The sequence below is a fragment of the Gobio gobio genome (genome assembly GCF_949357685.1).
Source record: "Gobio gobio genome assembly, chromosome: 14".
NCBI classification, from domain to species: Eukaryota; Metazoa; Chordata; class Actinopteri; order Cypriniformes; family Gobionidae; genus Gobio; species Gobio gobio.
The window spans coordinates 20,199,215-20,217,476 of record NC_137107.1 but is presented as its reverse complement, the minus strand read 5'-3'; the positions used below and the strand labels follow the sequence as shown (position 1 = coordinate 20,217,476).

The 18,262-nt window shown below is 37.8% G+C and overlaps 1 protein-coding gene across 1 annotated transcript; it reads right to left on the bottom strand.

The window, feature by feature from the left end:
- Positions 1-14,334: 14,334 nt before the first annotated feature.
- tlr22 (toll-like receptor 22) lies at positions 14,335-18,153 on the bottom strand. Its single transcript, XM_079835049.1, has 2 exons — positions 18,096-18,153; positions 14,335-17,637 (listed from the first exon to the last, which is right to left on the bottom strand). Exon 2 carries the CDS (start codon positions 17,513-17,515, stop codon positions 14,678-14,680), a length of 2,838 nt encoding a protein of 945 aa, XP_079691175.1. The 5' UTR covers positions 17,516-17,637; positions 18,096-18,153; the 3' UTR covers positions 14,335-14,677.
- Positions 18,154-18,262: the final 109 nt, after the last annotated feature.

Here is an 18,262-nt window from a genome sequence, read left to right as displayed (position 1 = left end):
TGTTTTTTAACTTACAGTTTATTACTGTTAAAATACATTTAGTGGGTGTGTCATTTTATCTAACACCTTTAACCCTTTCAACCACACAGTAACATCCTGTGGTGTCCACACTACAAAGAGTAAAAGTAACATTCACCCTGGCTGAATCCAAAATCACCCCCTATTATTTGCCCTATTATTTGAGGGGACAGCCATTTGTAGTGGTGTCCAAAACCATAGTGGGCGGTATTGAGTGCACTCATTCAATCCCACAGTGTACAGCCAATCTACACTCAATGGCTGTCCGACTTCACATATTCGTTTTTATTCACTCCTTCAAGTGAACTATATTAGTGGATAACGTAGGGAATAGTGAATGAGGGCTTAGGGGGTGATTTTGGATTCAGCCCCAGTGTTGCAGTCAGATAATTAAAGGGTAACTTCAGTGATTTAGCATTAGGCTTTGTATCAGTAGAAACCCGGTAGTATATTCAAATGATGGTACTTTCCCCCCTCATATCCCCCTGAGACAAGAGAATTATGCATTTTATTTCTGGAAAAAATCCTCAGATGACACAAATATCGTCATTTTGCGTCATCGGAGGATTTTTTGGCCAGAGGCTAAAGACTACAGCCGCTAGATGGAGCTGTTCCGCATGTTATCAATCCGCCCATAGGGGATAGATCTCATGCACAGAATGTAAGACACAGACGGCCGCATGGACATTCATAACGGAGCAAAGTGAGTGTTTCAACTTTTCAATGAATTCCTGTGATAGTTTAGCTACCATATGCGATCAGAAAACGTGCCAGACTGGCGCTTAACGTTACCTCAGCTCTGCTCAGCTCTTCGTGATGAATGAAATCTGACACTGCTGCATCTGTGCCGTGTCTGTGCTCTAACTGAACGGAATTATTGTATTACTAGTATGAATATCAAAATGACGGTGTACGGAGTGGCCTCGTAGGGCAGCGAAGCAAGTGCATTCTGGGAGTTGTTGTCTTTCATCCACACAAAATAATTTCCCATTTCTACTACATAAATTACCCAGTTTAAATACAAAGCTTAATGCTAAATCACTGAAGTAACCCTTTAAGTGATGATTGAGCATTAATGATGAACACCTGCTGTTAAGCAGCATAATCACTGAAGAAAAGAGAAACAAGAAGAAGAGAAAAAAGAGAAACACAAGAACTACAACTAACATCCAGCCTTTACACATTATTACACTTATAACTAACCATTTGACTTTATTTTTGTCAGACGTCTACAGAAGCTCTTATTGAGTATTAACAGGTTTAGATGTTGATGTTTAAATTGAAAATGCTTGGTTTTAATGTCACCATTATGGAGATCAGTTGATTGGTTTGCTTTAGTTGAGCTCTTGACCCTTGATTTTTTTTCACAGTTTTTTCTCTGGCTGCTGTAACTGTGTTTTTGCAAACTACATTTGTTATGGGGAAGAAAAAAAAAATTGATCATTGAATGTTGATTGTTATGCATTGATGATTATTATAACCATCAACAAGTCTCTTGATTCAATTATCTCATCCAGTGTTTAATCCTTTATCAAAAGTGTTACATTATTAACAGACTTACAGCATCAATAGACACAGAGATATCACAAATCAGCCCATGAATCTCAACAATGGTGGCAATAAAAAAAAGATAATTCAGCTGCATCGTTTATTCATGCTGCAGTGCATGCTGGGAGTTTTGTACTATGCTGGTGCCCAGCATGATTGTGACATGAAACTTTTGATTGTCACCATTGTTGAGATTCATATGCTGATTGCTGATGTCTGTGTGTGTCCAAATGATGCAGAAGTTTTATGTACTGTATGATTTCAAATTCCTTCAAAATAACTGCTTCCTAGTGTAGAATCACAGAGCTACTATAATCAATAAATATCCAATTAAAATACCCATAAAATCAAAGATTAGACACTGGATGAGATCAGTGAGTCCATGATGATTGTGGCATCATCAAAACAGCCCAAAACGCCTGATCAACTTCCTCTTGGCTTTTATTACCCAGCAAACAAATACATACAACAAATAGTACCCAGAATGCATTGTTTTCTACGGTATATTACTGTTTTCATGGAAAATAGAGTTAGTTAGAATTTGGACGTTTTTTACAGCAAGGTTTAACAGTGTGTATCAGTCGTTGAAACTGAAGGAAACAGGTACTGATTTATTACTGAAATTGGCAGTGGTTCTGAATATTTACAAAGTCCAGTTCAGGTTCAGAAAAGAAAATAAGGAAAATATGCAATAATTAAATGTATTTAATGTGTAAATTGGATCACTCCTTGTGCAAAGTAATGATGCTGAAAATTCAGCATTGATCACAGGAATACATTACTTAATTTAAAATATGTTAGAATAGAAACAGTTATCCACATGATGTAAAATAAAATAATAATAAAAAAAATTCTGCAGTACTAGGCCGCTAATCGAATACAAATCTTATATATATATATATATATATATATATATTATTTTCACTACTAGTGGTTTTAGACATTTGAACTACACTATACGTATCAGATTTCAAATGGAGGACTGTGAGGGAAGAATACAGTAAGTAGAAGTTAAAGTATGGATCAGTCATACATTAAATTAACAATAGCATGCTGTACATTCCCTCAATAAAGTCTAAAAAAACACAGAAACAAAGCTAAATTATATGACTGTCCATACATACATTTTAGATAAATGTTGAGACTGAGATGTTTTGGCTCCTTCATTTAACAATAGTTCCTTTATTAGAGATAGAACACTGATCGCAGCAGCAAACATATTTTTGGTAAGAAGTTTACTGAAAAATTAACGTTCTGGGCTGGTCTGTGCATGAACAGAACCAACAGTACTGTAGGCCTAATTGTAATACATTAGCGATTAGCATAATAGCTTCTCCTGTAAAGTCCAGAGGCAGCAGAGGACACATGCTGAGACGTGGACAATAGAGGACAACGTGGAGGCGTGGAGCAATGAATGAGCAGAAGGAGCAAGTCGGCAGAAGAGATCTTATATCAGCTACTGCTGGGGTTAGAGGTCAGAAAGACAGGGGACAGAAAAGCTGACTTTACTCCTGTAACCCTCTGTTCTCTTCCCACACTGCCATAGCTTGTGCTAAAGGGATGTTCCAGATTCAACACAAGTTGCTTTATCAACAGATTACCACAGAAAATAATGTTTGAATCATGTCACTTAGTTTGTAGAAACAAACTTAGGCTACATTTTATTTACAGTACTGCATTTACATGAGGCAAGACATTCTGAAGGGGTTTAAAATCATAACTATGATGCTTATTTGTGTTTTGGTTGACAAACTGATATAGCTTCTTCTGTTTAAAAATGTGTTATATTTGAGCTGTAAGGTTTCAATTGTGTTTTATATGGTAAATTAATGGTCATGCATAGAACACGTGAGAGTGTTTTTCTTTAAACAGACCATTTCTTGTATTTTTGAACCTGTCATGGAAAAGATAATTTACCTGCGTTACATGGACATCACAGAGGGTCAAATATGATGTTGGCTTGATGAAATTAGAGAAAGGGCCATTTCCACCCCCGAGTCCAGCTATCAGGGGGTCCAGTGTGTGGGCCAAACTTCAGCCCACAGAGACCCCATACCGAGATCTTCTTGACTTAGGTTTAAACATGCTGAGTAAGGATATTGTCCATTCATCAAATGTTTTCAGGTCTACATTATAGTATATACAAAATGATATATATTTTAAAAAGAAAATATTACTTTTATTCTGCAAGGATGAATTCAATTGATCAAAAGTGACAGTAAAGGCTTTTAAATTGTTACAAAAGATTTCTATGTCAAATGCTGTTCTCTATTCAGGGTCTTTAGCGACCCGAGACGTCATTCACTACCCTCCTCCTCATTCATTTTATAAAGTTAGAACCTTCTAAGTATTCCTCAATCAATCAATTTTAAACAATATAACAAGAAAAAAATAATAAAATTATAATTGAATGCCTGTTTTTCCACTAGTTCTTTGTCAAAATTGTATAGGTTCGCTAACGACCCGATTGTACGTATTTTTTTTCCTGCACAACAATAAATGAATCTATAATGACAAAATAACTGCAATTCACCTTTATTCCCCAAGCTGGCAATGTCTAATACATAATAACGAAGTGACGTTTCACTCATAATTACTGCAGACTGAAAACGAAACCATAATAATCTGAAAAACTTGAAATGGCTGAGCGATTTACTGCAGAGTGTTACGACCGCTAGGGTTCAGCCGTAACAGAAAAAGGAAGAGAGTCCACACCAGAGAGAATTCTAAATAATAAGTTTTTATTTACAAAAATAAGGGTTTAGCGTCAGGGGCAGACAAGGCCAAAATAACAAACAAAACAAACTTCTTTTAGAAACTAATTTACCTATAACAAAAATAAAGAAAACAAAATACAGTTAGCTTCCCTATCTCCCTTTAGCATAAACAAGGTTCAAAATGAGGTATAAATAAATTGGCGTCAAACCCCCTACATCCCTTAAGTAGACAAAACAATGTTTAAAGAAAATAGATATAACATTGAGTGGCAAATAAATCAAGATATATTACCAGGTCAAAAATCAAACAATCAAACAAACAAACAAACATCAGGAAAAAACTGGAAAATCAAGGCTCACCAAATAAACAAACACTTCATAGTTTCACAGAAATACTATCAATCTCTCTGATAAGACTCTCTAATTCAAACGAAGCCCAAAAAAACCACGACGTACGACGACAAACAGAATGTCATGAAGACCGACGGCACAAAATGGCATGAAGCCCTGAATGAGTGTTTGGGGCGGTCCTTATATCTGGATCAGGTGCTTGGCTGGACCAATCTCAGTCTTCGGGTAATTAATAGATGAAACACCAATCTGCAACACAAACATACATCTACACACAGAGATAGACCGTATACACAACTAGTTGATAAAATAAAACTTCAAGATCATAACACCCCCACCCATAAAATAAAACACACCGTTTTACTGGTGGACACGGGATAGTGAATCAGCTATCACATTTTCAATACCTCTCTTATGCGAAATCTTCATATTGTAACTTTGACAGATAAGGGACCATCGCATTAAACGATGATTGGAATTACACATCTGTTGAAGAAACGTAAGAGGATTATGGTCAGTAAAAATGGTAACTGGGTGTACACTTGAACCGACATACACTTCGAAGTGTTGTAAGGCGAGGATCAATGCGAGAGCTTCTTTCTCTATGGTACTGTAGTTAATTTGATGTTTGAGGAACTTCTTTGAAAAGAAACTAATCGGATGACTCAAATCATCTTCACCGGTCTGTAATAACACAGCACCAGCACCAGTGCCACTAGCATCAACTTCAATCTGGAATGGTTTTTCAAAATGGGGTGCAACAAGTACAGGGGTACTACAGAGCAAAGTTTTCAGAGCGTCAAAAGCTGATTGACATTCAGAAGTCCACTTGAAAGATACTGCTTTACTCAGTAATTCAGTGAGAGGCCTAGCAACATCAGAAAAATTCTTACAAAAACAACGATAATAACCCGTCATTCCTAAAAATCGACGGAGTTCCCTTCTTGATTTTGGAATCGGAAAATCGAGGATGACCTGAACCTTTGAGTTCAAGGGACGAACTTGACCACTACCGACTTCTTTACCTAAATAGGTGACTGTGGCACAACCGAATTCACATTTCGCTAGATTCAAGGTAAGACTAGCATCTCTAAGACGTTTGAAGACTTCCTCTAAAGTTTTAAGATGTTCTTCCCAAGTGTTAGCATAACACACAACATCATCTAAATAAGCTTCACACCTTGACACATTGGCTAACACGACAGACATTAAACGCTGAAAAGTTGCTCCAGCATTTCGAAGGCCGAAAGGCATTACCCGGTATTGTAGAAATGCATCAGGGGTAGCAAAAGCCGAAATTTCGGACGCTCTTTCCGTGAGCGGCACCTGCCAATAACCTTTTAGCAGATCGAGTTTAGTCACAAATTTAGCATTTCCCACACGATCTACACAATCTTCCATGCGTGGAAGTGGGAAAGAATCAGCCTTAGTTAATAGATTCACTTTTCTATAATCTGTACAGAACCTTGAAGTACCATCTGGTTTGGGAACCAGAAGACAAGGTGAACACCACGGACTAGAACTAGGAACTGCCAAGCCGTTTTCAAGCAAATACTGAGTTTCTTGCCTCATCAGTTCTCTCTTAAGTGGGTTAACTCGATAAGCACTTTGTTTCACGGGTGCATGTGAATCGACATCAATGTCATGTTTTAACACGTGAGTTGTAGTAGGCGAGTCACTAAACAAAGTCGGATACCTCTCAATCAAATGTGTGATGTCAGCCTGGGCAGACACGGACAAATGCAACACTTTTGCAGAAAAGTTTAACAGAGTTTCAGAATTTGGTAACCGAGCAGTCGAAAAGGCGGCACTACTCATCTTCAAACCATCAATTTCTGGGGAATATTCTGAGAGTGATACATTAGCTGGGACGACAGTTACAACAGGAACTTTAGTCTCAGAGTTAGAGCGTGTCACATAGGCTTTCAGCATATTAATATGACAGACTCGGGACTTTCTCTTGCGATTTGGGGTGTCAACAACATAATCAGTTTCACTCAGTTTCTCTTTAATCTCGTAGGGACCAGAAAATTTTGCCTTAAGTGCCGAACCCGGCACAGGAAGTAAAACAAGAACTTTGTCTCCAATTTGAAACGAGCGTTGTACAGCTTTTTGATCATACCTAGCTTTCATTTGCTCTTGGGCAGAATCAAGAGAGCGTTTTGCCAGCAGGCATACTTTATGCAATCGCTCACGAAACGAACTAACGTAATCTAAAACATTCTGAGTGGGAGACGGATGGTCAGAAGAAAGAAATTGCTCTTGCAAAATCCTTAATGGACCACGCACAGTGTGCCCAAAGATCAATTCAGACGGACTAAAACCGAGAGAAGCTTGAGTTGTGGTTCGAATTGCAAACAGTAACAATGGAATTTCCTCATCCCATTCCTTCTGTTGTTCAACACAAAAAGTTCGGAGCATGGACTTGAGAGTTTGATGAAATCGTTCGATAGCACCTTGAGACTGAGGATGATACGCACTAGATACTTGATGCTTAATGTTTAATTTTTTTATTACTTTGGCGAACACTTTAGACATGAAATTGGTTCCTTGATCAGACTGAATGTATTTCGGAATTCCAAAAGTAGTACAGAATTTAACAATCGCTTTGACAATTGCATGAGCCTTAAGTGAACGTAGTGGTATCGCTTCAGGATACCTGGTCGACGTACACATTAAAGTTAACAAGTAGGAATTTCCAGATTTAGTTTTGGGTAACGGCCCAACACAATCAATCAAAATCCGCTCAAATGGTTCACCAAGTACAGGTATCGGTTTCAATGGCGCTGGGGGAATGACCTGATTGGGCTTACCAGATAACTGACACGCGTGACAAGATTTACAGAATTTAGCAACGTCAGATTTCATTGCAGGCCAAAAGAAATGCTTCAACAAACCATCATATGTTTTCCGAACACCTACGTGACCGGAAAGCTCATGGTCATGTGCCACACTCAGCACTTGTTCGCGAAAGGGTTTTGGAACGACGACTTGAACAACAGTGCCCCATTCATCCTTGACATGTGGAGACCACTTGCGCATAAGAACGCCGTCTTCAAAGTAGTAAGCCACGGGATGCTCTGGCAAAACGGTCGGCTCGACAACAGCTGCAACACAGTGAAACAGAGTTTGATCGGCACGTTGTGCCTCAATTAACATAGCTTTCCCAAATGGCAAATCAACATTAGGAAGTGCACACATTTTTAATTCAACTGAATCAACATTTTCCTTTGTCTCAGCAGAATTATCATCACACAAAAAAGTTTTGGACAGATCCACAGAGTCTTTAAATTTCTCAGCTTGAGCTCGCGTCACTACACAGGTACTAAAAACATCAGGAAACTCTCTCTCTAGCACATCTTCGTCAGGTGAAACAGGCACATCCATCACTTCAGGTAAACAGAACACTTTGTCACCTGCCAGATCATTTCCCAAAATGAGCGATACACCTTTAACAGGTAATTCAGTCCGAACAGCCAGTCTAACATTCCCCAAAACAATCTTAGAGCGCAAAAAGACATTATGCAAAGGAACTTTTACTACTGAAAGATCAATGCCTTGAACTAGTACATTGGTACCACAATTTGACTGTTCTGAAAATCGCAGCACACTCTCTAAAATAAAGGATTGCGCAGCACCTGTGTCACGGAGCATGCGAACAGGTTTCCTTTCGAATTCAGCTTCGTCAAGTGAAACAACACCATCAAAGATGAACGGCTCAAAAGTAGATTCAGTGGCTGTGTTCGAAGAGATCGGTTCAGAAGAAAAGATAGGTCGTTCAACTAATGCGACACTTTTAGAAGTGTTCGCTTTCTTGCCAGATTTACGTTTCAGAACAGGACAAGCAGCAATAAGATGCCCCACCTCATGGCAGTAAAAACATTCACGACTTTCACTACTGTCTGCACTTGAAACGTTCTTAGGCATCACTGTGATATCCTTAGAACTGTGAAATCGATCAGGGAAATTACGCTTTGCAGCTGAAAATATTACTTTATGAGTAAGCACGAACTCATCAGAAAAAACGGCAGCATCAGAAAGAGAAGACACTTTCTGCTCATTTAAGTAAACCACGATTTTCTCGGGTAAACAATTCTTAAACTCCTCCAACAACATTAGCTCCTTAAGCTGCTCAAACGTAACTACTTTGTTTGCCGTGCACCACTTATCAAACAAATTTGCTTTGTCTCTCGCAAATTCTACATAAGTTTGACTAGAGGTTTTCATATGACTACGGAACTTTTGTCGGTACGCTTCGGGAACTAATTCATAAGCACGCAAAACGGCAGTCTTCATTACATCATAATCAAGGCTTTGTTCAAGCGTTAATGCCGAACAAACTTCTTGTGCTTTGCCAACAAGTTTACATTGCAATAACAGCGGCCAAACGTTACGCGGCCACTTTAACGTGGCGGCAATTCGTTCAAACACAGTGAAGTAAGTGTCAACCTCGCTTTCTCGAAACAGTGGAACTAGTGAAATTTGGCGACTAATATCAAATTCAGGTGGACTTACTTGTGGGTTGCGTCGTGGTGCAGGGATAGGACTCGGAGTGGAAACGGCGATGGGTGACGACACAGGCACGCTTACCCCAGGCGCATCAGCAACTGAGGGGTGAACAGATGATTTAGTTTTGAGTTCAAGCTCCAGCTCTTTGAGCCTGATATCTCTCTTGGTTTCAAGCTCAACTGTGCGTGCATGCAACAGCTGACTCTGATATCGTTGCTTGCTCAACTCCACATCTAGTTCTTTCAGTTTGAGCGCCAGAAAGGGATCTCTCGGAGAAGGTAGATCGATGGGATCTATGCTGGCTAGCTCCTCAGGCTTGGGTTGCTCACCCTCACCCACGGAAACCGGCAACCGAAATGCAACACCCGCCGACTCACTCTCCTCTGGCAAAACTCCGTGCTCCACAAGGTGTCTATGAATCACCTCCTTAATCTCCCGTTTCACTGCACCACGAGGAACTGTAATCTGATACAAATCCGCGACTGCAAACAGATCATCTTTGCGGCAAATATCTAACTGTTCAGACGTAGGCTGAACCGCAAATTTGTCTAGCTCAAATTTCGAAGACATTCCAAATTCCCTCCCCCTTAAAGTGAAAACCGCTAGCCAAACAACAATATACAAAGCAAATTTCATTAGGTTTTATCACACGCAACGACGCCAATCCAATTGGTTTCGGAAAAACATCCGTTTTCGGACGAGCCCCCAAATTCTGTTACGACCGCTAGGGTTCAGCCGTAACAGAAAAAGGAAGAGAGTCCACACCAGAGAGAATTCTAAATAATAAGTTTTTATTTACAAAAATAAGGGTTTAGCGTCAGGGGCAGACAAGGCCAAAATAACAAACAAAACAAACTTCTTTTAGAAACTAATTTACCTATAACAAAAATAAAGAAAACAAAATACAGTTAGCTTCCCTATCTCCCTTTAGCATAAACAAGGTTCAAAATGAGGTATAAATAAATTGGCGTCAAACCCCCTACATCCCTTAAGTAGACAAAACAATGTTTAAAGAAAATAGATATAACATTGAGTGGCAAATAAATCAAGATATATTACCAGGTCAAAAATCAAACAATCAAACAAACAAACAAACATCAGGAAAAAACTGGAAAATCAAGGCTCACCAAATAAACAAACACTTCATAGTTTCACAGAAATACTATCAATCTCTCTGATAAGACTCTCTAATTCAAACGAAGCCCAAAAAAACCACAACGTACGACGACAAACAGAATGTCATGAAGACCGACGGCACAAAATGGCATGAAGCCCTGAATGAGTGTTTGGGGCGGTCCTTATATCTGGATCAGGTGCTTGGCTGGACCAATCTCAGTCTTCGGGTAATTAATAGATGAAACACCAATCTGCAACACAAACATACATCTACACACAGAGATAGACCGTATACACAACTAGTTGATAAAATAAAACTTCAAGATCATAACAAGAGCAAGTACTGAACGCAATCAGATATTAGAGTCACTGTCACTCGACGATGGATCTGGTGAAGGAGGCTGTCAGTGATCAAAATATTTATTTTCAAGACGTTGAAAATGAGTTTTGAGAATATGCGTGAGATTGCGAATATGAGCCAGATGCTGAATGTACTAGGAAATGAGTTCTGACAAGGACAGTGATGATGGTATAACACATCTGCTCAAACTGAACCCTTCCAAGCTCCAAAAGGTAACGAAATATGTTTTATTTTATCCTTCTGTAATTGTTTCTCTAATATCAGGAGTTTTATATATTATCGCGACAGGTGGAGATCTATTCATGTTAGATATAGATCCGGGTCGCTAAAGACCCAAATATGTAAGAATGTTTGGCAAAACAGTCATGAACCCGGTCACTCCACCACCGGGCACTTTAAATAGTACAATATCCAATTTTTACTGGAAAAAGAAAAAAGCTCGCATAAAACTATCCACTCTTCAAAGGTTAAAGAAATTTGGAGGACTTGGAGCACCCAACTTCTACCTTTACTTTATTTCTCAACAGCTAACTTACATCTACCACTGGATACACAACTCAAATCTCCAATGGTTAAATACTGAAAATGAACAGGTTCAACCATTAGACATAAAGCTTCTACCATTAATAGACAAATCAATAAAATCTCTCCCGGGTTATAAAAACAATAAGACTATTAATACCACCATGAATGCCTGGTGGAAGGTACATGATCTACTACATTGTAATTTGGAACCATCTGCCAACACACCAATATGGCATAACCCAATGTTTTTAATTAATAATAAAAGTTTTCATTTTTCCACATGGAGCCAAAGAGGAGTAACCAGCCTGGGCCACTACAATGAAGGCCTGTTCATGACCTTTGATCTTATTCAATCAAAATACAAGTTACCCGATCAAAATTACTTTCAATATATACAGTTAAAAGAGGTCATACGAAAATCAATTGGCCCTGGTAGTCTGAAAAATTGTAACTCTCCTATATACCAAACTATTAAATCTTTAAAACCAATTAAAATACTATCACAAATATATACATTTTTACAGTCAACAGAAAATAATATAGTCTTACCAATGCAAAAATGGGCTAATGACATAGGTACTGATCAAAATATCAACTGGCAAGAAGTTTGCAATAATATTTATTCTATGTCTTGTAATACCAGAATCCAATTGATTCAATATACGATTATACATAGAACACACATAACAACATACAAACTGCACCGCATGGGATATAATACAAATAACCATTGTACACACTGCCCAGCCTCCACTGATGATTATTTTCATGCATTCTGGCAGTGTCCACTTGTCCAGTCATTCTGGTCGGAGGTCATGAACAGGCTCTCAGATATCCTTGGGCTCAGCATCCCATTTTGTCCTATACTAGCTCTGCTGGGAGACATGTCTACATTACAGATTCCTAACCATTTCAAACCATTTATATTAATCTCACTGACTGTAGCAAAGAAACAAATTCTACTTAATTGGAAAGACAGAACGGAACTCTCAATAAATCAATGGTTAAAATTATTGTTAGTACACTCAAATTTGGAGCAATTAACTGCACTTGCACATAATATTGACACATTCAAACAAACTTGGTCCCCTCTTTCTCAATACTTAAACAGGAGAACTGATTCCTCTTTTTTATAAACTGTCATAAACTATGAGAAATGTGCCCTTCTTTATAACGTATAGCTCAGGCTATATCCTGTCACCCAGTGCCGATTACTCTTCATATCCTAGTTGAAATGTTACTGCCCTTAAATGTATCTCTTAAAAAAAATGCTTTTTTTTTTCTTTCTCTTCTCTCTTTTTTCCCCCCCTCTATCTATTATTATTATTATTAATGTATTTATTTATTTTTATTTACTTTACGTAATTTAATTTGTATTATCTTTCCAATGTGATAGTATTTGATATTTGGTACAAATTATAACAAACTATTAACAGATAAAAAAGTATTACTTACTATACTGTTCTACAATTATTTAGATTAGGTCTATAAGGTTTATATATTATATGTTTCATATGTTGTACTTTTATTTTTTTTTATTTTATATAATTGTTATTGCTATTATTGTTAGTGGTGGTAGCTGTATAGCTTAATATTTTTATTAATACAGAATAAGTTGTCCTCCCATTGTCTTTATTGATAATCTGAATCAAAAATGTTATATATATAAACAATTATAATTTATACTCTCGATAAGCTGTCTGGGTCTGGCGGCGACTCTAGTGCTGTCGGTGGGTGTGACTGGCGGGTCTTTTCGGCATGGGCATCTCTGGTTCGGTTGTAGGTTTGCCTGGTCCCTCCCTTAGCCATCTTTGCCGGCGGGCCATTCTCCCATTAAAAGTAACAGTAAAGGAGTGCTGTCTGGGTTGGATGTGGTGTCTCTGGCCGGGGAGCCGACTGGGGTACACCATGGTTTCAACCACAGATTACAATCTAAAAAAAAAAAAAAAGGGGCAACCAAATGATTCTATCTCCCAGGTCACAGCCAAACCAGATGAGCTTGGTTTGTAGGTGCCTGTCGTGGTGCCCCTGCATCCCTGGTGGAGGAAGATGCAGCAGAGCACAGAAGGTCAACTGCTGGTATGGGGGTTGGGTTCTGCCGGTGTCGGGGAGGGAGGCCAGGCTGATTAGAGAGGTGAGAATGGCATCTGTGTTGGGGGGCCTGTTGGCTATGCTCGACGTCGGTGGGGCAGTGGCTCCCAGACCCAGAGAGTGATATATATCCAAAAACTATAAAATTGATTCATCATCATTATTATTATTATTATTAATAATAATAATAATTATTTATTATATATATATTGTTATTTTGTATTGCTGTTATTGTTATTATTACTACTAATACTTCTGCTGCAACTACCATTGCTACTATTATTATTACTATCATTATAACTACTTTTACTACAATTATTATTATTTGGATTGTTTCGAAATTGATTTCTCAGTCAGTAACCCCATATTCATAAAAATAATTCAATAAATAAATAGTGAAGTCACTAATAACAACTCACGCTAAATTAACCTACTGCCTAAACTTATAAAGTACCTGTATAAAATATATTATCTATACATCTATATATTGTGCTGTTTTTCTTTCTTATTATTTTTATGTATATATATATATATATATATATATATATATATATATATATATATATATATATATATATATATATATATATATATATATATATATATATATATATATATATATATATATATATATATATATTATATATATATATATATATATATATATTATATATATATATATATATATATATTATATATATATAATATATATATATATATATATATATATATATATATATATATATATATATTATATATATATATATATATATATATATATATATATATATATATATATATATATATATATATATATATAAATATAAATGCATATATATATATATTTGTTTTCTCCCCCAAACTGTGTGTATATGTTTGTGCCTTGTCTCTCACTTTGTATAAGCAGCTGTGTGGTGTTAATAAAAAATAAAATAAAAAAAAGTCATGCGTTTAAGGGTTAAAAAAAAAAATTCCGCTAAATTTTAAGCAGCAGAACTGTTTTCAACATTGATAATAATAAGCAATGTTTCTTGAACACCAAATCATCAGAATGATTTCTGAAGGATCATGAGACAAAAAATGACTAAATTCAGCTTTGCCATCACAGGAATACATTTGAAAAATATATTTATACAGTATATTTCACAATATTACAATTTTACTGTATTTTTGATCACATAAATGTAGCCTTGGAGAGCATAACAGACTTATTTCAAAAACAAACTATAGAATATTGTAAATAAAATGCGCAGTAATCTACTAAAAGTCTACTTTGCATATAATGGATTCATTTGCACTTCAAAAAATTACGAAAAGAATTTATACGGCGCAGTGCTATTCCAGCGAATTCGCTCCACAGAGTCTTTTGGAGGGGAAAAAAACACTTGGAGGGGAAAATCCCCCATGGTGTGCCAAACTGTACCATATTGTTCTGAAACACTCACACAATTGCACCCTCTGATTTATGACCCTCTTTGGTCTCTAAAGCCATTTTTAGCTTTTGCCAGAAGATCTTAGTATCATCTCCAGGTTTGGGCCAGCGGAGGTAAGTTCGTTTCTTTACCAGCTTCCGCATCCTGTGGTACGGAGAGAGCTGATGTGTGGGAATATCCTCCAGGAACACCAGGATCAGCACATCCTTCTGCTCATCAAAGAGTCTGAAGCTCGCCACCTGCACCTCGCTTGAGCACCAGTTGCTCTTCAGGTAGTTCCTAGTGATCAGACAGATGGTCTTGCGGCTACTGTATATGCCATCAACGATGTTGTCTATTATTGGCCTTCCTGGTTCAAAGTCTCGGTGGTGAAGGCACAATCTCCAGCCCTGATCTCCTTCTAATTTGGGAATGAGTTCCTCCATTACCCAAGGCTCATCTTCGGTGTTGTAGGAAATGAAGGCGTCGTACTGGGACGTTGAACCGCTCTGCTTCTTCTTGCTGTCGTAAAGGAAGGCCAAGAGGAGGTAGTACGCATAAATCACCTGATAGCGCAGAAACTGCCAGATAAACGACAAGAGGAGGGTGAGAATGACAACAATACTGCTGCAAAGAAAGCAGATGAAGTCGATGTTCAAGGTGCAGGATTCGGTGTTGAAAGAAGACACGCTCATGCCTCGTAAGGAACGAGGATAGCTACACATGTACAAGTTGAAATAAAGCACCTGAGTAGAATTACTTTTAACGGCCCAGTCAATGAAGAACTCGTTGTGACAGTCGCAAGTGAACGTGTTTTTCTGCAAGTCGAGGACTTGTAGTCGAGGCAGTGACATAATCAGAGTTTTGTTGATCGTGTCAATCTCATTGCCCGGGGCTTTTAGGGTCGAGAGTCTGGAGAGATTTGCATGCAGCAGGAAATTCAGTGAGCGAAGCCCCGTTCTCGATAGGATGAGTTTGGTCAGCCTCGGAATGGGGTGGAAGCACTCGGCTGGGATCGAGTTGTCTTCAGACAGTGGGTTCTTGGAGAGATCCAGGAACCAGAGCTGGGGGCTGTACTTGAATGTATCAGGATGTAGGTGTTCAAGATCGGTGTTTCCAACGTAAAACATTTCCAAGGAGGATAAACCTTGAAGCAGATTTGAGGGTATTTTGCCAATTCCACGACGTAGACTGTGAAGGGCCAATACCTTGAGTTGCTTCAGCTCCTTAAAAGGAGGGTTTCTCAATTTATTATCTGCAAATGAAATGCTGTTGGCGAACAAATACAGATTTTGGAGGTTAGGCATGCCTGAGAACACATGCGGGTGTCTGGTTAATGTTTTAGCTGTTATTTTGTTTGATGACAGAAACAGAGAGGTCAGGTTCTTCAGGTCTTCGAAAGCATAGGCCTCGATCTCTGAAATCTGATTGTCTTGTAAGCTCAAACTGTTTAACTGTGACAAATTTCTAAAAGTGTGTTTTTCTATTTTGCTCAGCTTATTAAAACTTAATTGCAGATCCTTCAGGGAATATGGCCCATTGCTGAAAGCATCGCCGATGCTTAGCAGGTCATTTGTTCCAAGCTTTAGCAATTCAAGACTCGTGAGGTCCTTGAACAAACAGGATCTAAGGAGTGAGATTTTGTTACCATACAAGTACAGAGTTTTCACCTGTGTTAAATTGGCAAAGTCTTCACAGGTGAGCTCCTTGATGCTGTTTCTACTGAGATCTATGAACTCAAGAGTGGAGAGAATTTGAAAGGAGTTTGTTATTCGAGTCAGTTTATTGATTTGCAGAAGCAGTTTTTTTAGTTGTGTAAAATCTCTGAACATACTCTGTGATAACATGGATATTTCGTTTTCTCCTAAATCTAATTCCGTCAGGTTAGAACAGGGATCAAACATGTTGGCGGTGAGTTGTTTTATTTTGGTAGAAATAAGCCGTACAACTCTTAGCGTTGGAGAACATGCGTTCAGCAGAAGGTTGGTCTTGTTTAGCTCAACGTTTCTATTAAGCCTGATTTTATTCAATGAATTCTTGAAGCTTGAAAGCACATTGGCAACACTCTGAGGCGACATACGAACATCCATGAAGTATAATGTCTGCACTGAGGTCAAGTACGTCTTTTCTGTAACATTCCACATCATGGTTCCATTTCGACCACAATAGGATAAATCGAGGTGATTAAGGGATGGAAATATATTATCAGTGAGCTGAAATGTTGCGAAAGGGTTGTCGGAAAAATCAAGCTTTTTTAATGACAAGGGCTTTGTTGACATTTCATTTGAGTTGAAAGCATCAAAATTGTTGCTTCCGATGTAGAGTTCCTCCAAATATGGTGATGCAAGAACCGGCTTGACTTGGTCTATGTAATGGAGGTGGTTTTTCGTTAGGTTTAACACCTTTAAATTCTGAAGTGTGCTGAAAGCTGACTCTTCGATGTCTTTGATATTGTTGCCATCCAGACGTAGCTCCAGAAGGTTGCTTAGGCCGTGTAGCATCCCGCTTGAGACGGCTTCCAGTCTGTTGCTGGCCAGATTGAGATGGGTCAAGTTGGAAAGATAGTCAAGTGCGCCCTCTTGAATTTGTGAGATCTTATTGTTGGATATGTTCAAGTGCTGCAAGTTTGACAAATGCCCAAAGTCTCCAATCTGGATTTGTGCAAAAGCATTGAAGGAAATATCTAAAATCCAGGTATTTCTGGGTATTGACGGAATCCTAAAAAAGCCCATTTTGTAGCAAAGCACTTTTGGATTGGTGTCTCTAAGGGGAGTGCTGATTGTGCAGTTTTTAAAGGAAAATGCACTAGACGGGGAAATTAAACCACAAAGGGCAACATATAATGTGATTTGTTTTAGTGTTCCCATGTTATTTCTTTTTTCATTTCAAACAGAAGATCCACTGGATTAGCCTTGATAAAATAAAATACAAATCTTTGAAATGTATTTATTCTGTGACCTTCACCCAGCAGTGTTTGGCATTGAATTTCCTACAAGTAAAAAAAATAATAAAATAATTATTCAAATTTGACCACATTTAAAAAAAAAAAAACATAATGTACTGTAATACATTGCAGTAAAGTGGGAAATTACACTGAAGTGAATCGGTAAATAAACAATTAAATCAAAATATATATCAAAAGATTGATTTTATACTGTAAAATGACGAGACAAACTCAACCTTTTGCAAAGATAATAGAGAAACACAACCTGCAATACTTCATTCCATCAGCGTAAACAAAAGCAAAAGAATCATTCTTTGTTTCCTGTAGTTTTACTTCAGACAGTGGCAAAAATACAGTTCTTTATCAAAAACACACCAGTGTGTGATAAATATATAGCCACATTGACTTACTTAGCAAAATCAGTATAATCTATAAAATCAATTTATCAATATAGAATAGAATGCCTCCAACCGTAGTTGCTGATATACAGAAATTATACTCACTCACAAAGGTTCATCTCTTCAGTGAGTCTTTGTCTGCTAAAACCTTGAAAAAAGGCGGGTCTTATGTTATGTTGTACAGCAGGAAGTGAAGTAATCTATGGAAGGGGAAGAAAAAAAACAGAAGTAAAACCTGTATACATCCACAAATGTTATAAACCAATAGCTTC

Bases quoted from the DNA above. Each gene is read 5' to 3' on its own strand.
- tlr22 (XM_079835049.1), bottom strand. From the start codon at position 17,515: ATGGGAACACTAAAACAAATCACATTATATGTTGCCCTTTGTGGTTTA.